The sequence below is a fragment of the Lipotes vexillifer genome, unplaced genomic scaffold, assembly GCF_000442215.2.
Source record: "Lipotes vexillifer unplaced genomic scaffold, Lipotes_vexillifer_v1.1 scaffold153, whole genome shotgun sequence".
NCBI lineage: Eukaryota > Metazoa > Chordata > Mammalia > Artiodactyla > Lipotidae > Lipotes > Lipotes vexillifer.
The window spans coordinates 4,624,115-4,651,089 of NW_006774670.1; the positions used below are offsets into that span (position 1 = coordinate 4,624,115).

General features: G+C 38.5%; 1 protein-coding gene across 1 annotated transcript in view; it reads right to left on the minus strand.

The window, feature by feature from the left end:
* Nucleotides 1-5,780: 5,780 nt before the first annotated feature.
* TMEM156 (transmembrane protein 156) overlaps nt 5,781-26,975 on the minus strand; it is a 50,548-nt gene continuing 29,353 nt past the window's right edge. Inside the window, exons 6-7 of the mRNA XM_007449412.1 lie at nt 8,389-8,491; nt 5,781-6,364 (exon numbers count right to left, since the gene is read on the minus strand). Of these exons, the coding sequence (XP_007449474.1) occupies nt 6,352-6,364; nt 8,389-8,491 (116 nt within the window). The 3' untranslated portion in view covers nt 5,781-6,351. The remainder of the gene's footprint in view (nt 6,365-8,388; nt 8,492-26,975) is intronic.

The following is a 26,975-nucleotide window of genomic DNA, read 5'->3' on the forward strand; positions in this document are numbered from 1 at the left end:
AGCACCCTATTCATAATTTCTATTAGGTAAGACAGCAATTTAATTTATCTTATAATTTCTGTCATTTTGATTTGGGCCTGCTATTATTTGCAGATGAAATTACCTCAATTATAACCCTCAAAATGATATTCTTTCAATAAGCAATAAATTTATCTCCATATTTCTCTCTGGAAACAGCCTTAACTCTCAGGTGAAAAAATAACTCATCCAAAGAATTTTGTGAGTATTATTTTTTGCCAAAGTGTCCTGTTTTGCTCCATGCCCTTGCATGCACACTTCATCTTGTCCTTCAAATTATAGAAGCTTCTAGACTACCCTATCTTTACTAAAGTACATGATTCCCAGTTCATAGAGGATTTTTAAATGCATCTTTTGTTGTCATATCTCTCAGTTAATCAATAACATACCTTATTTGGATTTAAAAATGTAAGAACTTCCTTCCACTCATTATCCTAAGATTGCCACCCATCAGAATAGCACCAATAGTTGGAGATGGTTAAGAAAGATACAGACAGAAAAGAGAAGTAAAATAAAAAATAGAGAAGGAAGTAAACAAAATCAGATCATGAGAATCAACTGTCAGAAAATTGATTCCAAGTCTTTATTCTACCATGTTTTACATGAAGGGAAAGAAATATAGTTGGGAGAGAGACAGACAGAGCTATCTTCTGACAGAGGGAGAAAGGAAGATGCAATTTATATGCTATTTATCCTTTGTAAAATTTGGTTTTATTAAATTTCGTGTAGGTACAAAAGTATATTTTAAAATATATGTAAGCTACGTAGAATCATGACACAAAGACTCCCATATACCCACCACCAAGTTTATAACAGAACATGACAGTTGTGTTAGAAGTCCCTGGCATGTAGCTGCCCAGCCCCGTCCCCTTACCCGTCGCCTTAGAGGTAACCACTGTGCTGAATTTACAACCAACATCTGTCAAGCTCCATTGATGAGCATTGCGAGGGAGGAGCGGGTAGGGAGAAGTGAGTACCTGTCCCTGGGGATTCAGAAGCTGGAGAAGATGTGGTTCCAAGTCTCCTCACCATCTGGTGGGGAAACAGACATGAGTACAATGGTTGTGGTGTGAGGCAGGATGGAGAAGTGCTTCGCAAGAGGACTAAATGCTGGGAAAGCACAAAAAAGAGACATTATTCCAGCTGCCGTCAGCAGGGGCTGCTCCATGGACAAGGTAGCCTTTCTGCCTTTGAAGGGTGGAGAGGATTTCTACAGATGGAAGGAAAGATCAGATGTCACAGTCAGAAAGGAGGCAGAAGGAGCAAGGTGGTCTGAAGAATCACTGCTCCATCCAGGATGACTAAGGATGCAGGGGGCAGGGGGAAGTAGAAGTTACAGCCAGGATGAAAGTGAAGTTTGAAGGGAATCCTCTGGGAAATGAAAATTCGTGTAGAAACCCAAGCTAGCAGTTATAAATTCGGGTGATGCTGTTTTCCCCACATGGAGATCCGGAGGGGTGCCCTCTGTGCCTCTTCTCTCCGCCTTCTCCTGCCCCACCCTCACTCCCACACCTGCATCAAATCATTGCCAAGTGCCACCAGTTCTCCCCTCACATCCTCTCTCTCTCTCTCTCTATCCCTCTTTCTACCACTCTAATTCCACTGTGTCTGCTCAGTGACTGAGCAACGCTGGCAGCCTCCCTGCCTGGTGCCGGGTTCCCTCCCCCTCCAGTCCACACCTGAACCCCTCTGCATGGAGTGCTGGGGTCCCGGCTGCTGAGCAGGACACAGAGGTCAAGGAGATGAGTGTGGCTCACAGCTGGGAAGGGGAGCCTGCGGTGAGAGCCACAGACTCACGACGACAAAGCTATAAGTCATAGGGAAGGGGCGCGAGGTGGGTCAATGTCAGACGTGGAACCAGTTGAAAACCGGGATGGGCTAAAAGTCAGGCTCAGCTGTGTAGACTGGAAGCCAGGCATCACACTAGGCACCCAGGAGCACAGGGTCGTTTTTATTGGAGCCAGGCGGGCAGGGAGGCGAGCAGAACTGCGGGGCTGAGGGAGACATGCAGGAACAGCAATGCCGAGGCAGTTCCATCAGAGGCCTCCTCTGAAGGCAGGTTCACCCAGCCTCCTCGCACTCCCAGAAGAGAGGCCGCTGGTGTTCTCGGAGGGAGCCCTTTTCTCAGGCACCCCCTCCAAGGATCCTGCACCCTTTGCCCCATCTCCACCCCACAGTGTGAGTCCTGGGAGTAGCACCAGCTTTACAGACCTTGCCTGGAGCCAAATACTAGTCCAGAGATGGCAGGCAAACTGGTGAGCTTCCCTTGGCCTCAGCTTCCTCAGGGGTAATGACACCTGTCTTGAGAGCAATTGTGAGAGGAAATGCGTATACACGGAATGTGCCTGATGCACAGGGAGGCTCAATAAATAGCTCTCCAACCAACAAATATTTATTAAGCGCCTACTGTGAGCTGAGCATTCTACCAGCTGCCAGGGATAGTATGGTGAGCAGAACCAGTCTAGAGAAGGAGACAGACATTAATTAACAACCACAGAAATAATTGTAAATGACCAATATGAAAAGGACTATGAGGGCTGAGAACATGTATACTTGGGAGATTTGACTTCTACTGAGAGAACAGGAAAAGCCATCTTCCAGACCCTGCTCAAAAGTGGCCTTCCCAAGAAGCCCACCAGATTACCCCCCCTTGCAATGGTTCTTTTGGCCTGTGAACTCTCAGCATGAAGCATGGAGCCTGCTAATGACACTTACCTTACCATTGCATCTAGTATTATAACTAGCGGCATTCATATCCTGTCTCCTCCACCACACTGTAAGCTTGCTGTGGGCAGACAGCCCATAACACTACCTCTTTCAGTGCTTCACAGTTTCTGTTAAAGTCTAGTATTTTAGTAAAGAAGTGAAATTAGCTTCTAAAAGCTGCCACAATGTAACAGAACTTGAAGCTTAATTCATGCCTTTTGTAAGCCAAGTTGCCATTGATTTCCAAGTCATTTGTCAGATCATAATAGGTGGTATGCAAGGAAACAATAATTTGACTTCTCAGAAGCTGTATAAGGTCCATACCTCAAAGAGTGTGACATCCCTCAATCCCTGCTGAATTATCCTAGACCTGAGCCTGACTCACCTATTAATCAGGGATATACAAATAAGAAAAAGTATGACTAGTAGAATTCCATTTGCCAAATCCTCAATCCCTAAATTTTACAATTAGAATCTCAGTTTGTGATCTAACAACACCAAAAAACTGGAGTACCAAAAAAACCTGTGTGCTGAAACATTCATTCCTGTTAGGTTGCTTAATGTTAAGTCTGACCCTGTAGTTAAACTCTGAAAATCTACTCAGATAAGCAATTTTAACCATATAATGACATCAGGAGATTAAGTTCCACCTTAACTCTCAGAAGGTGTTTTCTTTTCCTTTTTAAAATTGAAGTATAGTTGGTTTACAATGTTGTGTTAATTTCTGCTGTACCGCAAAGTGATTCAGTTATACATATATATTCTTTTTCATATTCTTTTCCATTATGGTTTATCTCAGGATGTTGAATATAGTTCCCTGTGCTATCCAGTAGGACCTTGTTGTTTATCCATTCTGTATATAATAGCTTACATCTGCTAACCCCAGCTTCCCACTCCATCCCTCCCCCACCCACTCCCCTTTGGCAACCACAAGTCTATTCTCTATGTCTGTGAGTCTGTTTCTATTTCGTAGATAGATTCATTTGTGTCATATGTTGGATTCCACATACAAGTGATATCATATGGTATTTGTCTCTCTGTCTGACTTACTTCGCTTAATATGATAATCTCTAGGTCGATCCATGTTGCTGTAAATGGCATTATTTCATTCTTTCTTAAGGCTGAGTAGTATTCCATTGTATATATACAGCACATCTTCTTTATCCATTCGTCTGCTGATGGACATTTAGGTTGTTTCCATGTCTTGGCTATTGTGAATAGTGCTGCTATGAACATAGTAGTACATGTATCTTTTTTTTTCTTTTTCTTTTTTTTAATTATAGTTGCTTTACAATGTTGTGTTGGTTTCTGCTGTACAACAAAGTGAACTAGCTATATGTATACATATATGCCCTTCCCCTTGAGCCTCCCTCCCAGCCCCCTGTCCCACCCCTCTAGGTTATCACAGGTGTGCATGTATCTTTTTTAATTATAGTTTTGCCTGGATATATGCCCAGGAGTGGGATCACTGGGTGATATGGTAGTTCTATTTTTAGTTTTTTGAGGACCCTCCATAATGTTTTCCATAGTGGCTGCACCAACTTACTTTCCCACCAACAGTGTAGGAGGGTTCCCTTTTCTCTACACCCTCCCCAGCATTTATTATTTGTAGAATTTTTAGTGATGGCCATTCTGATCAGTGTGAGGTGATATCTCATTGTACTTTTGATTTGCATTTCTCTAATACAGTAAGTCCCCTACATACGAACAAGGTCTCTTCCAAGAGTGTATTCATAAGTCCAATTTGTTCGTAAGTCCAACAAAGTTAGCCTAAGTACCCAACTAACACAATCAGCTATATACCACTGCTTTTACGCTTGCTTCTGGACATCCTGGGCTTGAAATAATGATACTGTACTATTGTACTCTATACAGTACTGTACAATAAAGTACACAAAAGCACAACCACTTGTAGAGGATGCACACACGTGACAAGGTATGCCAGACACATGAATTTACATGATTGGACATGCGAACACATGTTCGCATCTCTGAAAGTTCACAACTTGAAGGTTCATATGTAGGGGACATACTGTAATTAGCACTGTTGAGCATCTTTTCATGTGCCTGTTGGCCATCTGTATGTCTTCTTTGGAGAAATGTCTGTTTAGGTCTTCTGCTCATTTTTTGATTGGGTTGTTTGTTTTTCTGTTGTTGAGTTGTATGAGCTTGTATATTTTGGAAATTAGGCCTTGTTCGTCTCATCATTTGCAAATATTTTCTCCCATTCCATAGGTTGTTTTTTCATTTTGTTTATGGTTTCTTTTACTGTACAAAAGCTTGTAAGTTTCATTAGATCCCATTTCTTTATTTTTGTTTTTATTTCTATTGCCTTGGGAGACTGACCTAAGAAAACACTGGTAAAATTTATGTCAGAGAATGTTTTGCCTATGTTCTCTTCTAGGAATTTTATGGCGTCATGTCTTACGTTTAAGTCTTTTAGCCATTTTGTGTTTATTTTTGTGCATAGTGTGAGAGTGTATTCTAACTTCATTGATTTACATGCAGCTATCCAACTTTCCCAGCACCACTTGCTGAAGAGACTGTCCTTTTCCCATTGTGTATTCTTACCTCCTTTGTCAAATATTATTGAACATAGGTGTGTGGGTTTACTTCTGAGCTCTCTATTCTGTCCCATTGATCCGTATGTCTGTTTTTGTGCCAATACCACACTGTTTTGATTACTGTAGCTTTGTAGTATTGTCTGAAGTATGAGAGGGTTATGCCTCCTGCTTTGGTTTTTTTTTTTTTCCCCCTCAAGATTGCTTTGGCAATTTGGGGTCTTTTATTGTTCCTTATAAATTTTAGGATTATTTGTTCTAGTTCTGTGAAAACTGTCATGGGTATTTGATAGGGATCACATTAAATCTGTAGATTGCTTTGGGTAGTAAGGTCATTTTAACAATATTAATCCTTTGGAAAGTATTTTTCAGTGTTAAGAACTCTCCTCTTTTTTATATATGATTTTACTGTAATTAATAACTATAATTATTCTTGACATCAATGATAGCTATGAAAAGATGAAAGCCAAAAGAAACAGAGGAAACATGTTGTTATTAGATTTAAACATTCAAGTATTTCACTTAAATTCATTTTATTTTGGTATTTTGAATTTTTTTTAAACATCCCAGTGCCAAAAGGAGGAAAGCTTTACAGATGCAAACAAATGTATAAACAAACAACCCAGGTCCTCTTAAGCAATTTGCCAAACAGAAACAATCCATCTATATAAGAAAACACATCAAATCAGGATCTGCAATGTGGGCCAGTGAGAGAAAGGATTTGCATCCTCAACCCTGTTTTTGGTTCCTCAAAATCAAAATCTTGGGACTAGTGTAAGCTGTATAATGATGGATAAACAAAGAGAGTAAGTGTTCTCTTGCTTTTTCCATGGGTTTCATTAGCTTGTTTTCCATGACTCATAATGCCTTCCTGAAAAAAACTCTTGTGCCTTTGATCTCCTGGGTCAAATGAGTGCTGTTGAGTTAGTTTCCATCAACCAGTCAGCACTCCTACTGGTTCCTATTGTGCATCCTCAGCCAGACCAACTATTACCAGTTAACTCATTCCCAGAATAGAATTATGAGTACTCTTCAGAAGGGTTCAGTCAAAATCGCCCAGAGGAATTCATAAGGATAGTCTGAAGATTTTAAAAAAGGCAAATATTATTCACACAAAAATGTTGTTGACCTGAAAATAATTAGTGGAAAAAAATTTTAAACTGTTTATTAAAACTATGTCTTATAAGAACACGAAAAACTTCCTAAAGTCACTGATTAAGGGCTCTTTCCAATCCTTTGTTATGCCATGGACCCTCCTTTATATCCCCAAGTAGACAGTGTGGTTAGTGGTAATAAACTTCTCAGCCTAGGTCCCAGGAAACCTAGGGTCTCCTCCAGCCTCTGCCACTATATTTTTTTGGCTTATTTTCCACTTATATAAAATAAAAGTGAAAGTGTTCACGCAAGTTTCTTTTGGTTACAGGAGTCCATGATTCTAGTAGAGAGACACAGAAGTTGAGATTTATCCATTCACTCAATACTTATGTCCACTAAATATTTATTGGACATCTATTAAATGCTAGGCAACATGTCCTCTGAATGAGAGGTCTCCCCGTAACGCTCCCCAAGTCCCTTGTGGGTGCCTCCATCATGGTACTTGACACTCAGTTGGAATTAGGGATTCCCTAATCTGATTCCTCCACTGATGGACTGCATGTTATTTTGCCAATGAGTAGCAGAATTCTTGGGACACAGTAGGTGCTCCTAAAGCATTTGGTAAAAGGACAGAGGAGAGCTCTTCACGTGCAAGCTTGAGCATCCCAGAATGAGGACCAGAATGAGAAATATCAAGCATAATAGCCAGTAACATTTCATTAAAACAATTATATGATGACATTATATTCTCCCTAGGAATTTCTGAGCCAACAGCAGACCCTGATTGCACTAAAGACCCAAGCACAAAGACCTGCCTCTCTCTAGTCCTGAAGACAAAGTGTTCCTTGGCACTTAGTTTCCAGTTTGATGCTGGATCCCTTTGGTTGTCTCTCCAGATCTGCCCTCCCCTTTTGTCCACTTTGCTTGGTGCTCTGGGAGGCCAATCTATATGAACTGTCTCAATCAGCGCCAGTGTCCTCTGGCTCTGGTTGGGTTTGGCCAATGGGGAGTACTGGACATTGGGAAAAAAGGAGAACAGCCAAGTTGAGATATTCATTCTCTCTCCTCAGGGCAACCACAGGCTGTTGTGTCCATGACTAAAAGCCACAGCTCCTATCAGGCAGCCCTCCCCACATATTCCTTCTGTGTGTGTATGTGTGTGCTTCTGTCTTTGTCTCTCTGAGTTCCTTGTCCCTTTAGTCTTAGGGACAGTAGCAGTGCCCCCAGTTACTAGTCCTAGGATGCTACACTGTCCTTTTTTGGTTTTCCCACATCCTGGCTTAATAGGCCTTTATGAAACTCTCCCCAAATTATTCAATATGAGTATACTATCAGTTTCCTGCCAGGACCCAAATATTATAAACAGTAAATGATCTAGTCTATTACCACCAATCACAATAAAAGAATACTAAGAAATGCTAGTTTCCCTTCTTGTCCCTGTTATAATTTTTATACCCCCTGCAGTGGTTATCAGTAGTGCCTTTAACAAAATAGCTATTTAATAAATATTTGTTGAATGAAAGAAAAAGATTTCTAAGACACTTCTGATCACAGTTTTGTATTCAAATACATGGAAATCAATGTGCATTAATCTAGGTTATCAAGTATTAAATTTAGAGAAGTTTTTATTTCAGTAGTTGAAAGTCAGTGAGTAGTTCTGCTTTACAAATTTACATTCTCTCTTTTCTCATGTTCCAAGTGAAACAATGAGTAGCCTACTGGATTTATGACTCAACCCAGGAAACAGTACCAAGAGATGAGCAGACATCTCAGGGCACATGTTGTTCAACAAACTAAGAGATTAGTTTACTGGTCCTTCCTAGACCTTGGAGGAAACAGTGATTTTATTTCATGTCATCTAATTCATACGAACTGATTTTGCAAGTTCATCACTTTCTATCTCCTACACCCGGATAGAAATGCAGTTTGGGGAAGACTATACCTCCTTGGATCTATTCACGTTTATAATGAATAGTCAAATCGTCAATAAAGCTGAAGCATCACTCACCGTGTATGTTGAACTTGCTGATGCTCCATGGAAGTAACTTCTATTTCTGGTATTGGAGGAAGCACGTCCTTGACATGAGCCATAGGCAGCCTCTGCGTGGTCTCTGCTGTTTAAGAAGGAGAGCTGTTCTAGTCTGTATTTAGTCAAGAGCAATGCGAAAGTAGACACAGTGTATTCCAATGTAGTAAGAGAACCATGCCTTCCACCTAGACAGGACTTTGGCAGTTTCCACGACTTACTAAATTTCTTGCCTGCACCTCTGACAGTCTTTTTTTTTTTTCATTAGTCACCAATTTTATACACATCAGTGTATACATGTCAATCCCAATCGCCCAGTTCATCACACCACCATCCCCACCCCCCAGCGGCTTTCCCGCCTTGGTGTCCATACGTTTGTTCTCTACATCTGTGTCTCATTTCTGCCCAGCAAACTGGTTCATCTGTACCATTTTTCTAGGTTCCACATACATGCATTAATATACGATATTTGTTATTCTCTTTCTGGCTTACTTCACTCTGTATGACAGTCTCTAGATTCATCCATGTCTCAACAAATGACCCAATTTCGTTCCTTTTTATGGCTGAGTAATATTCCATTGTATATATGTACCACATCTTCTTTATTGATTCATCTTTCGATGGGCATTTAGGTTGCCTCCATGACCTGGCTATTGTAAATAGTGCTGCAATGAACCTTGGGGTGCATGTGTCTTTTTGAATTATGGTTTTCTCTGGGTATATGCCCAGCAGTGGGATTGCTGGATCATATGGCAATTCTATTTTTAGTTTTTTAAGGAACCTCCATACTGTTCTCCATAGTGGCTGTATCAATTTACATTCCCACCAACAGTGCGAGAAGGTTCCCTTTTCTCCACACCCTCTCCAGCATTTGTTGTTTGTAGATTTTCTGATGATGCCCATTCTAACTGGTGTGAGGTGATACCTCATTGTAGGTTTTTTGTTGTTGTTGTTTTTTGGTTTTTGGTTTTTTTGCTGTACGTGGGCCTCTCACTGTTGTGGCCTCTCCCGTTGTGGAGCACAGGCTCCGGACGCGCAGGCTCAGCGGCCATGGCTCACAGGCCCAGACGCTCCGCCACATGTGGGATCTTCCCGGACCAGGGCGTGAACCCGTGTCCCCTGCATCAGCAGGCTGACTCTCAACCACTGTGCCACCAGGGAAGCCCCCTCATTGTAGTTTTGATTTGCATTTCTCTAATAATTAGTGATGTTGAGCAGCTTTTCATGTGCTTCTTGGCCATCTGTATGCCTTCTTTGGAAAAATGTCTATTTAGGTCTTCTGCCCATTTTTGGATTGGGTTGTTCGTTTCTTTAATATTGAGCTGCATGAGCTGTTTATATATTTTGGAGATTAATCGTTTGTCTGTTCATTCGTTTGCAAATATTTTCTCCCATTCTGAGGGTTGTCCTTTCATCTTGTTTACGGTTTCCTTTGTGTGCAAAAGCTTTTAAGTTTGATGAGGTCCCATTTGTTTATTTTTGTTCTTATTTCCATTACTCTAGGAGGTGGATCAAAAAAGATCTTGCTGTGATTTATGTCAGAAAGTGTTCTTCCTATGTTTTCCTCTAAGAGTTTTATAGTGTCTGGTCTTACATTTAGGTCTCGGATCCCTTTTCAGTTCATTTTTGTGTATGGTGTTAGGGAGTGTTCTAATTTCATTTTTTTACATGTAGCTGTCCAGTTTTCCCAGCACCACTTATTGAAGAGACTGTCTTTTCTCCATTGTATATCCTTGCCTCCTTTGTCATAGATTAGTTGACCATAGGTGCATGGGTTTATCTCTGGGCTTTCTATCTTGTTCCATTGATCTATGTTTCTGTTTTTGTGCCAGTACCATACTGTCTTGATTACTGTAGCTTTGCAGTAGTCTGAAGTCAGGGAGTCTGATTCCTCCAGCTCCATTTTTTTCCCTCAAGACTGCTTTGCTATTCGGGGTCGTTTGTGTCTCCATACAGATTTTAAGATTTTTTGTTCTAGTTCTGTAAAAACTGCCGTTGGTAATTTGATAGGGATTGGATTGAATCTGTAGATTGCTTTGGGTAGTATAGTTATTTTCACAATATTGATTCTTCCAATCCAAAAACATGGTATATCTCTCCATCTGTTGGTATGCCCTTTGCTTTCTTTTATCAGTGTCTTATAGTTTTCTGCATACAGGTCTTTTGTCTCCCTAGGTAGATTTATTCCTAGGTATTTTATTCTTTTTGTTGCAATGATAAATGGGAGTGTTTCCTTAATTTCTCTTTCATATTTTTCATCATTAGTGTATAGGAATGCAAGAGATTTCTATGCATTAATTTTGTATCCTACAGCTTTACCAAATTCATTGATTAGCTCTAGTAGTTTTCTGGTGGCATTTTTAGGATTCTCTATGTATAGTATCATGTCATCTGCAAACAGTGACAGTTTTACTTCTTCTTTTCCAATTTGTATTCCTTTTATTTCTTTTTCTTCTCTGACTGCCGTGGCTAGGACTTCCAAAACTATGTTGAATAATAGCAGTGAGAGTGGACATCCTTGTTTGTTCCTGATCTTAGAGGAAATGCTTTCAGTTTTTCACCATTGAGAATGATGTTTGCTATGGGTTTGTCATTTGTGGTTTTTATTATGTTGAGGTAAGTTCCCTCTGTGCCACTTTCTGGAGAGTTTTTATCATAAATAGGTGTTGAATTTTGTCAAAAGCTTTTTCTGCATCTATTGAGATGGTCATATGGATTTTGTTCTTCAATTTGTTAATATGGTGTATCACATTGATTGATTTGCATATATTGAAGAATCCTTGCATCCCTGGGATAAATCCCACTTCATCATGGTGTATGATCCTTTTAATGTGTTGTTGGATTCTGTTTGATAGTATTTTGTTGAGGATTTTTGCATCTATGTTCATCAGTGATGTTGGTCTGTAATTTTCTTTTTTTGTAGTATCTTTGTCTGGTTTTGGTATCAGGGTGATAGTGGCCTTGTAGAATGAGTTTGGGAGTGTTCCTTCCTCTGCAGTTTTTGGAAGAGTTTGAGAAGTATGGGTGTTAGCTGTTCTCTAAATGTTTCATAGAATTCACCTGTGAAGCCATCTGGTCCTGGACTTTTGTTTGTTGGAAGATTTTTTATCACAGTTTCAATTTCATCACTTGTGATTGGTCTGTTCATATTTTCTATATTTTCCTGGTTCAGTCTTGGAAGGTTATATCTTTCTAACAATTTGTGCATTTCTTCCACGTTGTCCATTTTATTGGCATAGAGTTGCTTGTAGTAGTCTCTTAGGATGCTTTGTATTTCTGCTGTGTCTGTTGTAGCTTCTCCTTTTTCATTTCTAATTTTATTGATTTGAGTCCTCTCCCTCTTTTTCTGGATGAGTCTGGCTAATGGTTTATCAATTTTGTTTATCTTCTCAAAGAACAAACTTTTAGTTTTATTGATCTTTGCTACTGTTTTCTTTGTTTCTGTTTCATTTATTTCTGCTCTGATCTTTATGATTTCTTTACTTCTAGTAACTTTGGGTTTTGTTTGTTCTTCTTTCTCTAGTTCCTTTAGGTGTAAAGTTAAATTGTTTACTTGAGATTTTTCTTGTTTCTTGAGGTAGGCTTGTGTAGCTATAAACTTCCCTCTTAGAACTGCTTTTGCTGCATCCCATAGGTTTTGGATTGTCGTGTTTTCATTGTCATCTGTCTCTAGGTATTTTTTTATTTCCTCTTTGATTTCTTCAGTGATCTCTTGGTTATTTAGTAACATATTGTTTAGCCTCCATGTGTTTGTGTTTTTTACATTTTTTTCCCTGTAATTCATTTCTAATCTCATAGTGTTGTGGTCAGAAAAGATGCTTGATATGATTTCAATTTTCTTAGATTTACTGAGGCTTGATTTGTGACCCAAGATGTGATCTATCCTGTAGAATGTTCTGTGTGCACTTGAGAAGAAAGTGTAATCTGCTGTTTGGGGATGGAATGTCCTATAAATATCAATTACACCTATCTGGTCTGTTGTGTCATTTACAGCTTCTTTTTCCTTATTTATTTGCATTTTGGATGATCTGTCCATTGGTGTAAGTGAGATGTTAAAGTTCCCCAGTATTATTGTGTTACTGTTGATTTCCTCTTTTATAGCTGTTAGCAGTTGCGTTATGTATTGAGGTGCTTCTGTGTTGGGTGCATATATATTTATAATTGTTATATCTTCTTGGATTGATCCCTTGATCATTATGTAGTGTCCTTCCTTGTCTCTTGTAACATTCTTTATTTTAAAGTCTATTTTATCTGATATGAGTATTGCTACTCCAGCTTTCTTTTGATTTCCATTGGCATGGAATATCTTTTTCCATCCCCTCACTTTCAGTCTGTATGTGTCCCTAGGTCTCGAGTGGGTCTCTTGTAGACAGCATATATATGGGTCTTGTTTTTGTATCCATTCAGCAAGCCTGTGTCTTTTGGTTGGAGCATTTAATCCATTCACTTTTAAGGTAATTATTGATATGTATGTTCCTATGACCATATTCTTAATTGTTTGGGGTTTGTTTTTGTAGGTCATTTTCTTCTCTTGTGTTTCCCACTTAGAGAAGTTCCTTTAGCATTTGTTGTAGAGCTGGTTTGGTGGTGCTGAATTCTCTTAGCTTTTGCTTATCTGTAAAGCTTTTGATTTCTCCATCGAATCTGAATGAGATCCTTGCTGGGTAGAGTAATCTTGGTTGTAGGTTCTTCCCTTTCATCACTTTAAGTATATCATGCCACTCCCTTCTGGCTTGTAGAGTTTCTGCTGAGAAATCAGCTGTTAACCTTATGGGAGTTCCCTTGTATGTTATTTGTCATTTTTCCCTTGCTGCTTTCAATAATTTTTCTTTGTCTTTAATTTTTGCCACTTTGATTACTATGTGTCTCGGCGTGTTTTTTCCTTGGGTTTATCCTGTATGGGACTCGCTTTGCTTCCTGGACTTGGGTGGCTATTTCGTTTCCCATGTTAGGGAAGTTTTCAACTATAATCACTTCAAATATTTCCTCTGGTCCTTTCTCTCTCTCTTCTCCTTCTGGGACCCCTATAATGTGAATGTTGTTATGTTTAATGTTTTCCCAGAGGTCTCTTAGGCTGTCTTCATTTCTTTTCATTCTTTTTTGTTTATTCTGTTCCGCAGCAGTGAATTCCGCCATTCTGTCTTCCAGGTCACTTATCCCTTCTTCTGCCTCAGTTATTCTTCTATTGATTCCTTCTAGTGTAGTTTTCATTTCAGTTATTGTATTGTTCGTCTCTGTTTGTTTGTTCTTTAATTCTTCTAGGTCTTTGTTAAACATTTCTTGCATCTTCTCAATCTTTGCCTCCATTCTTTATGAGGTCCTGTATCATCTTCACTATCATTATTCTGAATTCTTTTTCTGGAAGGTTGCCTATCTCCACGTCATTTAGTTGTTTTTCTGGGGTTTTATCTTGTTCCGTCATCTGGTACGTAGCCCTCTGCCTTTTCATCTTGTCTGTCTTTCTGTGAATGTGGTTTTTGTTTCACAGGCTGCAGGACTGTAGTTCTTCTTGCTTCTGCTGTCTGACCTCTCAACTCTGAAACTTTTGACCCATTTCTCTCAACTCTGTATCTATCCTTTAGTTGTTTTTCTGGGGTTTTATCTTGTTCCTTCATCTGGTACGTAGCCCTCTGCCTTTTCATCTTGTCTGTCTTTCTGTGAATGTGGTTTTTGTTTCACAGGCTGCAGGATTGTAGTTCTTCTTGCTTCTGCTGTCTGCCCTCTCAACTCTGAAACTTTTGACCCATTTCTCTCAACTCTGTATCTATCCTTTCAATTCCTACTCTCCCATCTCCTTCTGAGCACAAGATCTGCAGTATAGTTAAGGTGGAGCAAAGTAAAGAAAAAATTTAAGGTACAATGTCAAGTAGCAAGAAAAGAATTTTAGTTTGGAAAGTACAAACATTTCCTTCTTTGCATATTGTTGAAATATGTCCCTAAGAATAATATTAATAAATAACATCTTTGATTTCAGGGGCAATTTTACCAAAAAGCAAGGTTACAAATTAGGTGAACTCTAACCTGTCTTCCTTTGCTATGACTCTGTGACTTTATAAAATTCTTCTAATATTATCTTCAACTGACTTCAAATAGAAGGTAAAACTTGATGTCCATGGCTCAGTGGTATTTCTTTTATTCCACTGGGGTCCTGGGTCTTGCTTTTCTAGTCTTTATATTGAAACTTGAGTTCTACATAATACACGTGGTTTTTTGCTTCACAGATATCTCTACTTTTTATACAAAGCCCTGAATATGGATGGAAATGAGGTGACCTATAATTTAAAGAGAAATTTGTGTAGTTGCTTCTTAAGAATAGATATCAGAAAGGAAGATTTAAGTATAATCAAAAATATGATGCTTTTTTTCCTAGAAGATTATTAAACACTGGTGTAGTTTACCAAAAGGGAAATCCTGTCAAGGCTTCTCTCAGAATGTTATTCCTTTAATTAGAAAAAAATTTTTGATAAGAAAAACTTATTTTTTGGATTTAATTTTCTGTATAAGGAATACATTCACCTAATTAAAAAATTTTAAACTATGAAGGGATATTCAGTGAATATTCCTTTTTACCCCATCTCCCAGGCAATCACTTCCCACCACATCACATAGTTCTTTCCTTTCTAGATAGTTAGATAGATAGATAGATGATAAATTTATACTTTAATATATGTGTTATTAAAATGTTGTTTTTGTCCTTCTTTACACAATTGGTAGAATACCATACATATATATCATGAATGATATATCTTAGGGATCTTTCCACATAAGTGCTTCCTCTTTCCTTTTTACAACTTCCTGGTATTCCACAGTATGGATGTAACACCATGTCTTTGAACAGCCTAGATGGTGTCTGCTTAGATGGTGTCTAATCATTTTTGATCTTATAAATACACAAGCAATAAACATTGTATAGATGCCATTTCTCTCCTATGTGAGTAAATCTATAGGATAAATTCCTAGAAATAGAATTGCTGGCTCAAAGGGCTTATACATTTGTAACTTTGATAGTTATTGCCAAATTACCTATCATGGAAGTTGCACCAATTTCACCTCTCAGTTTACCTTAGTAAAGTATGAGAGTACCTCTTGCCCCTTGCCATAGAGTGTAACGTCAAACTTCTGGATTTTTGCCAATCTGATAGATGAAAGAGGCATCTCAGTGTAGCTTCAACTTGCTTTCCCACCTGAATGAAGCTCCATGAGAGCAGAAATCTTTATTTTGTTTGGTTCACTGCTGTGTCTCCTATACCCAAGTGACCAATATTATTGGCACATAGTAAACAACAACAAAAAAAATTTTTTTTAAGAATTTGGTCTGAGTGAGACCAAACAACCTTTCATATGTTTAAGAACTATTTGTATTTCCTTTTTCTGTAAGCAGTCCATTCTTGTCCTTTACCCATTTGCCTACTAGGTTATGGTCTTTTCTTCATCAATTATTAGAAGCTCCTTATATACTAGGAAAGGTTGCTTATCTGTGATGAACTACAAATAACTTTCCCCCAATTGCTTTTGCTGTGTACATTCTTTTTCACAGGGTCAAATTTTTTAGTGTTTTAGCTGAGTTTTGTGTCATGATTAGTTCTGCATTAGTTGTAAATGAATTCTACCATTGTTTCTTCTATTACTTTTGTGGTTTCATGTTTTCATTAAAATCACTGATCTGTGTGGAATTTACTCCAGTATTAGTGTGGGCTCTGGATTAAGTAAATTTTTTTTCCTAGATGATTATTCAGTTGTTCCAACATCATTCATTCAGTATTTCTTTGTTTTCCTACTGATTTGATATGCCATTTTCATCATTTACTAAAGTCCTGAACTTTCTAATGTTTCATTGGATATTTTTATCTAGTCTGTACCAGTACCATAATGGAATGGATACTTCTGTTTATTCTTCTATGTCCATTTTTTTCCTGTCTACTATTGACAGTTTATTTTTCATTGGGATATGTAAATGAACTTGTTTATTTATTGATTTAGGGAAAATTGGCATCTTTTTATATTCATCTTACTTTCAAGAACATTATATACTATTCCTTTTCTTCAAGTCATTTTTATGTCTCTCAGGAGCATTTTTCTGAAGTTTTCTTCAGAAAGATCATGCACATTTCTTATGAAGTTTATTCCTAATTACTTTATTTTCTGCAGTTGTTTTAAATGCAGTATATCTTCTAACTGGTTGTTGTTTAAATATATAAATGTTGTTTGACTTTTTATATTAATTTTGTACCCTACCCCTTACTGAACTTTTCAAAGATGTTTTTAGGAAATTAGACTTTTTGGGTACATATCATCTGCAAAATAAGTGATCATTTTACCTATCCTTTCCAACTTGTGAAACTTGTGGTTCTGCCTCTTATCTAATTGTGTTGACTAGTACTTCTAGGATAACTGCAGATAAAGTGGCAATAGTGAACATTCTTGAACATTTCTGGCTTTAGCTAAGCATGCTTTCAGTATTTCCCTACTAAGCATGATTCTGAGTTTTTGTTTGAGACAGATATATTTTATCATATTATGGAAGTACCTATTTATCTTATTTTTATTAGGTGTTTTTATGAAGAATGGGTATTGTATTTTGTCAAATACATTTTTTTCATTTTTAACAACTTTATTGATATCTTTGACATATAAAAATAGTAATTATATAAGGTGTACATACAACTTGATATTTTGATATATGCATACATTGTGAAAATATCACCACGATAAAGCTGAATAACTTATCCATCACCTCCACATAGTTACCATTGTGTGTGTGTGTTGAGAAAATTTAATTTAAAATCTATCCTTTTAGCAGATTTCAAGTATACAATACAGATTAAATAACACTTATACAAAATACCTAATTGTTTTTACTTAGCATTATATCTTCCTTACTTTGTCTAAATTTTATACATTTTGCTTTTTGTGTGTGGTTCCTGGATTTTTAATTTAGATTTTACTATATGAATTATGCTTTCTGTAATTTAGTCTTAGGTGTTTTGATCATTAGGTAAATTGTTTTTAATTTTACTAGTTTTACTAAAGGTTTACAAAATCCCTACAGCTATTGCTGTGAAATGACCTAAGCCAATCTAACCACACACAACCCTTAGGCTCTTATCAGTAGATAAAATCAACCACCAAAAAATTTGAGCATGGGTAGTCTTACCAGGAGAAATTTTTCCTCACATACAGGCATTTATTAGGTATTCGTTAGCCAGTAGAGAGAGGGCAAGGACACAGCTTGGAAAACCTGCTGTATAGGCTTGATGTGAGTCCATGCTCCCTGTCACTTGGGCTTCACAGCTCACTTGGGGAGGACAGGACATGCTCCAGAGGTAGGACTTGGTTAGGCTTGCAGTTGGCATCATGCAGCCAGGGACCTGTGCAAGGAGTTGGACGATTCCTAAAGTAGAGGTTACAGTGTTGGCTGGGTCCTCATACCCCATTAGTGCAGCCATGGAGCATTTTTCTACAATATTTTATCCAGCTAACAAATCTTGAATGCTTCTAATTTCAACAATGAACATACAATTCGGACTTTGATTACCACTAATTTTACTAATGAAAACTCATTTCTAATATCCATCATTCTACTTAGCAAAGTCTCTGGTTGATAGCTCAGACCCTTGTGGTGTGCTTAATATTTAACTGTAACATCATATTATCTATGCTGAAATGTTTTAAATCAATTGAATATAGCATAACAGCTATATTTGTCTTTTAAAAATTAGAAGTAAATTTGTAGAATAAATAATGAGAAAAGTAGGTCTTCTAAGTCTTCTTCTTTTGTGTGTATAATCAAATACTTTTTTATCATCTATAGAAATGATCCAACAATCGTTCCCTTAGATCTGTTAATATGATGAATGATATTAATAGACCTCCTAATGCTGAACTGTTCTTGTATTCGTGGAATAAGCCCCACTTGATCATAGGAGTGTGTGTATGTATGTATGTATACATATTTTTTTAAACTGTGCTACTGGATTCTTTTGCTAATATTTGTTGAGGATTTTTGCATAGATAGACATAAGTAAGATTGATACTTTCATTTTAGACAATCTTCCTTGGGCTTGAATATAAATGTTTATTTCATAAATAGACGTAGGAAACATCCTTTTTTCTATGGTCTATAACAGTTAAAATACCACTGGAAATATCTGTTGTTTAGAAATTGTTAAAATTCCGCTGTGTACTGCTCTTCCTGTTATTTTTTGAGAGATAACTGACAAATTTTCTATTTCTTCTGTGGCAATGGTTTTGTTTAGATTTTCTGTTCTTCTGATGTGAGGTTTTGTAAGTTTTCTCAGAAAAGTATCTGTCTTAACTAGACATTTTAAAAATTAAGGTAGCAGCTACTCTTTAAGGGAATTAGATGCCTTTTTGAGGCCATGTCCAGCAGACACTCAGAGGGCCCTTTCATTCCTATAGAAATGCTAAAATCACCACCAAAGTCCGCATATTTTCCTATGGGGCCTTTAGCTGTAAAGAGTAAATGACAAAGCTTTCCTGACTGATTAGAGCAAAGGTGGGAAAACAAGACCAGTCTTTCCATTTTTATTTTATTGTCAATAAAGACCAACAGCACCTATGAGACTAGATCTATCAGACTTATCTGTGTCACACTGAAAGTTCCCAGGCGTCTATGATTTTTGTCCTCTGAAATCTGTGCTTCTCAAGGGTGGCTGTAGCAAGCAGGATCTCAAACAGCCCCCAGATTCCCACCCCTGGTGTACATGGCCACCCTAGTGACTCCCTTCCCTTGAGCGTGGGCAGGGCAGTTAAATAGCACCTCATTCCGGTAACTAGGTTACACTAAGATGAAGAGCTTTTGCAGGTGTAATTAACACCCCAAATCAGTTGATTTTGAGAGAGACTATCCTGGGTGGATCTGACTTAAAGAGGTGAAAGCTTTTAATAGAGAGACTGGGCCCTCCCTGGGGTCAGAGAGCATCCCTCCCTGGGCTCAGGAAGCCTGCTGCCATGTCTGCACTGTCTATGGAAAGGGTCATGTAGCAGGTGTCTGCAGCTGGCCTCTAGGACCTGAGAGTGGCCGCTGACTGAGATCCAGTTAAGAAGCCAGGGCCTTCAGTCTACAGCCTCAAAGAAAGGAATTCTGCCAACAACCTGGACCAGCTTGGAAGGAGAGCCTCCAGATGAGGACACAGGCCAGCTCACATCTTGATTTCAAGCTTGTGAGTCCCTGAGATCCAGCAAAGTTGTTCCCAAATTTCTCACCCAAAGAAACTGTGAGATAATGAACATGTGTTGTTTTAAGCCCCTAAGGTTGTGGTAATTTGTTACACAACAATAGAAAACGAATAAAGTGATCAACAGAGCCTTGGCTTGAAAATCCCTAGAGGTAGTAATTTAAAATGCAGGTTCTAGGACCCTGCCCCAGATCTACTGAATTACAATCTCCTTTCATAAAGGTCCAGGAGCCTTTGATGGTTAATTCTGATGCACATTAAAAATTCAGAATGAATTTACCATGAGAATAATTGTTTAGACATCCTTGACAAAGCATCTTTTTTTTTAACTTTTTATCTTATATTGGAGTATAGTTGATTAACAATGTTGTGTTAGTTTCGGGTGTACAGCAAAGTGATTCTGTTATACATATACATGTATCTATTCTTTTTCAAATTCTTTTCCCATTTAGGTTGTTACCAAATATTGAGCAGAGTTCCCTGTGCTATACAGTAGGTCCTTGTTGGTTATCTATTTTAAATATAGCAGTGTGTACATGTCAATCCCAAATTCCCTAACTATCTCTTCCCACAACCCCTCCTCCCTGACAAAACATCGTATAACCTTCCAGAATTTGAGATTTGGAGATAATTCTTTTTAAAGGTTAAAATCTCAAAAGAGCCTATTCATGAAACCAAATAATTATCAAAGAAAATTAACAGAGCTCTTTTGGTTGGAAAGCCAAACTGCTCATCATTTACTTATTCATTAGGTTTGCTGATGTTTTATAGTATGGTATAACCATAATTCAGAAAGCCATTATCTGTCAAAATGACAGCTAGTCCGAAGTAACTCTCTAGTGGTACGTTATCTTCTGTTTCTCCTAGTATCCAAAGTCATGTAAGTTACATGCTAATAGGAAAACTTCTGAAAAATTGATAAAAAGGCAAAAAGGTGGGATATCCTGTCATTTTTATACCTTCTTTAGAATAGCTAAAATGGGTAGAATTTTTTTCTAGTTTTACACTGAGAAATAGGGTTTCTTTCAAATCATATTAATTCAGCAACACTAGTTAAGTCAGCAGAAGCAGTCAGAAGTATTTTAAAACCTCACAGAAGTTTTCATGAATTTGTCAAATCTCTAAACCAAATATTTCTTTGACTTTTTCCAAGAACCTTAACAGAGCCTAAAAAATTAAAAAGAACCCCGGTCTGAGTTTTGACCTGGTTGAGTCTAGTGAACAAAATGGATTTTCAACAGTAGAAACTTTGATTAAAAATAAAAGTCCATGCCTTAGGTTCTTGAATAAAGCCCCTATCATTCCATCCATGACAGTGTCCAAGCTGACCTCTGATATTTCTTTCTCTCCTTTTTAAAAAATGTTATCACTTTTCAAAATGCTTTATATCTATGTCATCTGGTATCTAACCTCAATTCATCTTTCCAAAGTAATTCTTGATTCCCACTTAGTAATAGAAACTTATGAGGTATTTTCTTCACTTTGTTCCTGATGATTTTCATGTCAAAGACAAAGTACATCTCCCACACTGAAGACACATCTAAAACTTCCCCATCCTAGTCAGTCTGTCTTGGCTGCTAAGGGAATTTGCCCCATCAATGTTTGATATTCATTATCTCCAAAAATACTTGTTCAGCTAAATTTTACTTGGTTATTAAATTGGAAAGCCAAAAAACAAAAGAAGAACAAAACAGATTTATGTATCCATACTATCTATGACCCTCTGTGACCTCTACTTTCCCAATAGTGAATTTATCCAATTTTGCATAAATTTGCATAATTTTTCCTTATTTGTCTGCCCAGTTATGTACAGAGATTGTATTTTTATGCATGGTTTTACTCCCCAGAGCCCACCTTGGAGCATGACACATAATAGGTACTCAATAAATACATGTTGAATGACTGAAAGAATGTTATTTAACTTCTTTGTGCCTCATGTTTTTTAATAAAATGGTGTGGGTTCAAGCAGAACAAAAAGTCAACTCTGGAGTACCACCCAGGAATTTGGAGATAAGGAAAATAAGAGTGCCCTGTGAGAAAGCACTACCAAGTGCAAAACAAAGTATTTTTACTGGCATCTTTTTAAGCCCACTGGAGGGCCCTGCTCAGAATTTAGTAGGACCTGTGTGTGAGCTCAGCAGAGAAGGGCTATGGATAGCTAAACTCAGAAGCGATGACCTTGGGCGCTTCCTTCTCTCCTTCATACTTCAGCCGTGACTCTTTGCGGAGACAATGACTCTTTGTGGAGATTCAGCCGTGACTCTTTGTGGAGACAATGGCAATAAATGTCTAAACTGTTACCCACAAAGTACTTGGTTTCCTCATAAAAGCCTCTCCAAAAAGGAAGGAATTCAAGTTAATTGTCACAGATTTCTTCGGTCAAGACAGATGTGGACATTTTCAGATGGTCTGGTGATTCTTATTCAGTTCTCTAATCTGGCTTCAAAAAAACTTTTCAGTCTTAATTATTTCTTCTTACTGTCATAGGAATGCAGAATTTCAATATTGCTATGCATCATTCTGACCTTTCCATCACATAAAAACACAGGCACTTTTGTGCAAGCCCAAGATAGCTAGTAGCCTTTTAGGGTTAATAGAACCAATCGTGGTGGCTTAAAATAGATTTCCATTATTCAAGAGGCCAACTCCCTACTATGTTCAAAGATCCATCTGTTATTTTTAACAGTGATCCTAAAACTACTCAGCTATTCCAAATCTGGCCAGTGTGAAAATCAAATGAGGATGGAAAAATAAATGACTGCAGAATTATCTAGAAATAGCAATTAAAGAGGGAAAAAAAACCTCCTTGAACAAACAGCTGCCAATATTCTGAGCCATTGACTCAGTTTCCAATTCACTCACACTTCAGGTATCCTTAATACTCCAAGGAATAAAACTGATGAAGTGTTTAACCATTCTCGTTATTTTGGGTAGGCATTATCAAAAGTTATAATCTTGGGGGCAGAAAGTATTTGAAAGGTCTTTGTAAGACAGCAGCAGTCATTCTTTCAACATAGACAGTGTAGAGTTGTATTTATTTAACAAATATTTATTGGGTACCTATTCTGAACTCATATGCACTGTGCCATGAGCTGGGGATGCAGTGATAGGTATTATCAGAGAGAGTCCCGGATCTCAAGGAGCTAACTGTCTCACAGGAGAGACATCAATCAAATAATAACAGAAATGTAAAAGAGCAACAGTGATAATTGCCACAAAGAGAGATGTGTGATGTTATGAGGGTGTAATTTACCTGGTCCACCAGCTCTGAGACAACTTCCCTGAGGAAGTGTTAGTTAAGCCAAAATCAGAGGACAGGGTTGGACTTAACTAGATAAAGGCAGGGTGGGAAAAGGGGAGGATTGCAAGGGAGGTGGCGAGGGAGGCCAGATGGTTCAGGCAGGGGGAGTCTGTGCGAAGATGGAGAAGATGTTTATCTGCATATGTTTTATCATCAGTTTTTTCAGACCTGGCACAAATGGCTGTCACATAAAGTCATTCAATGAATGAATAGAATAAATCATCCTATTTTGCCTATAGATTCTTCCTTCACACTTTATGAATTTCCTCCTGCATGTAGAGTCACCCTCTGAATCTTGATCTATTCTGTAACAAGGCAGATGGCTATAACCTTTACTGTTTTATGAACCCCAATCTGTATTTTGAGTCTTAAATATTATAGTTAAGCAAGTAAAAATTAAATTTTCATGTTATCTTGCTTGGTTGCTAGACATCTGGCACCAGTAAGTTATCTTCTCTTTGGCAGAAAATTGAAACCTGCTTAGTCTTTATTATGTTGACCTTAAACATGTTGCAAATTATAATTTTACATTGCCACTAGTTTTATTTTGGGGTAATATATATTACTGGGTCATCCACTTCCCTTTGGCATTTAGCAATTCTCTTTCACAATGAATTTCCGTTTTCTTTGCTTTGTGGTCCCTAAGAGCCCACCCACATTAAGTGCCAATGCTGAAATGTTACTTTGAGGATGACTCACATTGTCTCACACAAGCTTCTGATACCTTACAGAGAAAATGTCTCATCTCAGTTCCCAGCGCAAAATGTAAAATAGCGAGAAAAGTTTTGATCTGTGGCTTGAACCAGCAGGAGTAAACTAGAGAGAGAAAAGTTTTGATCTGTGGCTTGAATCAGCAGGAGTAAACTCCCCAGTTCATCTTTCCGTTAAGTGATGCGCTGGAAAGTGCAGCCATTGGACAGAACTGAGTTTGAACCCTAACCCTGCTGGGATCTGGCAGTGGGTCAGTTACTTTAAACTCCCTTAGCTTCAGTTTTCTCACCAGGAAAAATAGTGAGGTTCTTATGAAATGAAATCAAATGATGTGTGTGGAAATACTGTGCACGTGGAAGGTGCTGAATGAGTTTGTATAGCTTAATTAGCTTCCCTTCTCCTAAGGAACTAGGAATTGAATCTCCTGAAGGGTGGTGTCAGCTCCATGGAGGCGGGGACTGTGCTGTGGTACAGCCACTGCATTGGCAGTGCTTAGCACAATTTCTGGCCCATAGTCAGTGTTCAACAGATTTTGGTTGAATATTCGAAGGTGAAGAACTTCAAGTTTTGAAGATCTCACCATTTTTGATGGGCAAGGTAGAGAGATGACAGGACTCCCTTGGCTGACCCATGCAGTGGAGGCTCGAATCCTAGGAACCTAGTGTCGTGCTTGTAGATATTTATTTGTTGGCTGACCAGCATGTGGACATCTCAGGGGTACTCTCAAGTATGCAGGAAGTCAGAGGGGCATATATCTCCTCTCCCTGCCTCCTGGTACCCAGAGTACCAATCTGTGGCCTGCATTCAGTCAACCAGATACCCCTCCTTAGGGCTTGCAATCCTGGACAGTGATGCAAAGTTGCAAGGTGGTCAAAGGGAAGCTCTAGCAGCCCAAAGGGAGCATCCAGTGGTGGTGACACCAGCAGAGGCATTCTCACCAGACCATTCCTATGGGGCTGTATTTTTGGCTGCTTGGCCTCTCTTGACTCCTGCATAAGCTCAGCTTGCCTAATGTTCCTGTTGCTTGCGTGGGTTACCTATTGGTTTTCCAATAAATTTCCTTTCTGCCAAGTCAGCCAAGTTGGTTTCTATTGTCTACATCCAATAATTCGAGTCCTAGTACACTGCTCCTGCCCCTGGCCTTGGTCTCCCAATGTGTCAACTCATTAAGCACTGTTTCTAGGGATGCATTTCAAAGTTACTTTTGCATCGTTCTCAAAATCTCTTCTTCAAGATTTTTTTTTTATTATTCTTTGATATCCTTAGCAATTCTACAAAGTGCATTTTATGTTCTTCAATGAAATGGAATTATGTTCCCTCTGAACACTCTTTGTTTCTCCATTTGTTTTCACATTTCCCAGCCCCCAAGATTCATTTCTCGTTCATCTTCTCTTTTTACTCAATACTCATTTCCCCTTAGGGTTTGTGCGATTTACTAAGCTTTTATTGTGCATGAACTACATGCCAGATATTATGCTAGGGACAGGGATCCAAAGATGAATAAGACAGAGTTATCACCTGTGTGAAGAGAATAGTTGAGTGAATAAAATGTAAAATAGATGAACACCAAGGCAGGCAACAGAAGGTATCACACTTCCCCAAGCAAGGAAGAAAATATCAGAGACACATAAAAGCTTGGGATTTGATTCTGTATCATATCTCTTTCTACAGCGATGAGGCTCATTTACTCTATCGGTGTTTAACCTGCGCCAGTACATGCCAAGCCCCGTGCAGTGTCAGGGTGTTGGTAATCTCTCCTTATTTCTCTCTTATCTTTTTGAGGGTGTGAGTTATCTATAGCTCTGTGTGTATGTGTGTCACAATACTTACTTTGTAATACATGAACAACTAGAGAGACATTCTGGAATGTACAGCCGGAGCTGACAGCAAGCTGCTCGGCTGAATGTGACTATAGTCGCTGCTCTCTTTGAACTACATTTTTTTTTTTTTCGCTCATGTTACTGCTTCTCCTGAGAACCACGCTGGCACATTTTTTCCCCTTAGATTCTCACTGCTGCCTATAATCCATCATTACAAAGAGAGGCCTTAAAAACAGCACTCGGGGGAGACATTGTTTCCTTCCCATTTCGCTCTCAGAAAGAGCAGCTTATAATGGGAGGGGAAAATTGCATTTAGGTTAAAGGAATATATATAACAAGAAAGCATCTGCTTCTACCCCTCTTTAAGATGCTAAGCTTCAAAAGCCCTCCTGGTTTTAAAAAAGGCCATCACCCCTTGGCCTGCTCTAAACATTAATATTATATGCCTGGTAATAAAGCCAGAGGATTTTTTGTGAGAGCCATTAAAGGGAAAGGATGGCCAAGACAGATTTCTCTGGTGAATGAAAATCACAGGCTCATAAATAGAACCTGTGAGGTTAGTCTTGTGGTTAGCTAGTACTTTAAATTTGCGATTCCCCCGATTATATTGGTTGATGGGAACTGCTGACCTTTTCTCAGACGAGGCTGTGATGCTCAAAATTATGACTTAAAAAGAGAAAGTACAAGAATTCCTAAGGCAACCAAAAGTCCAGCAGCACCAGGTTAAAACACGCCTGGTACATGAACGTCAGAGTACTGATAAGAGGGGAGAACAGAGTAAATGCAATTTTCTCCCCATAAAAGTTAATTTTGCCATTTGAAACTGCCCTATGATATTTATGTCATTCATCAAACAAGATTGTCACTGACCCCACAAAATTTTCATCACCTTTCTTCACATTTAGCTGGTGTCAAATGACTACTTAGCTGATGCTTATTATTAGCCATAGGTTAATAATTTTACTGCTAATTATGAGACTAGAAAGTCTAAATTTTTTTTAATTGAGCTCTTTCGGTGCACCCAACCCAATTTTTCCTCACGCTAGGGGTGTGAGTACCTCCTAGTTTAAATAACTAAGGAAAGTCTCAGCACAGTTCCCAGTGAAATGCTGTGCAAATCTCCACGTGGTTACGGATGCAGCTATGGTGGGCGCTCGGGGTTTGTTCGGTTTCCTTACATTTTTGAAAACCGTTTACATACCAGACTTGAAGCTCCTTATCTAACTTGTCACAGAGTACGAAGGCGCCCGCTCCCTGGCTGTGTGCAAGGAGCTGTGGTAACATTAGTCATAATTCTGTGGTTTTCAAAGAGTCAAGGACATTATTTCTCCCTGATGAAAAAGAGGCCTTTGCCCACGTTGCATTCTCTCTCTCTTTCTTTTTAATGTGGTTTGACAACTTGAATTCAGAAGGAGATTTCACAATTAGAAGAACGAGATCGAACCACAGCATCTGTGCTCACAGCCCCCTTAGCTGCTCTAGTTAGGATTCCCTTATTCCATTTCTAGTTCTCAGGAGAGGACAGGGGACTTTTTAATT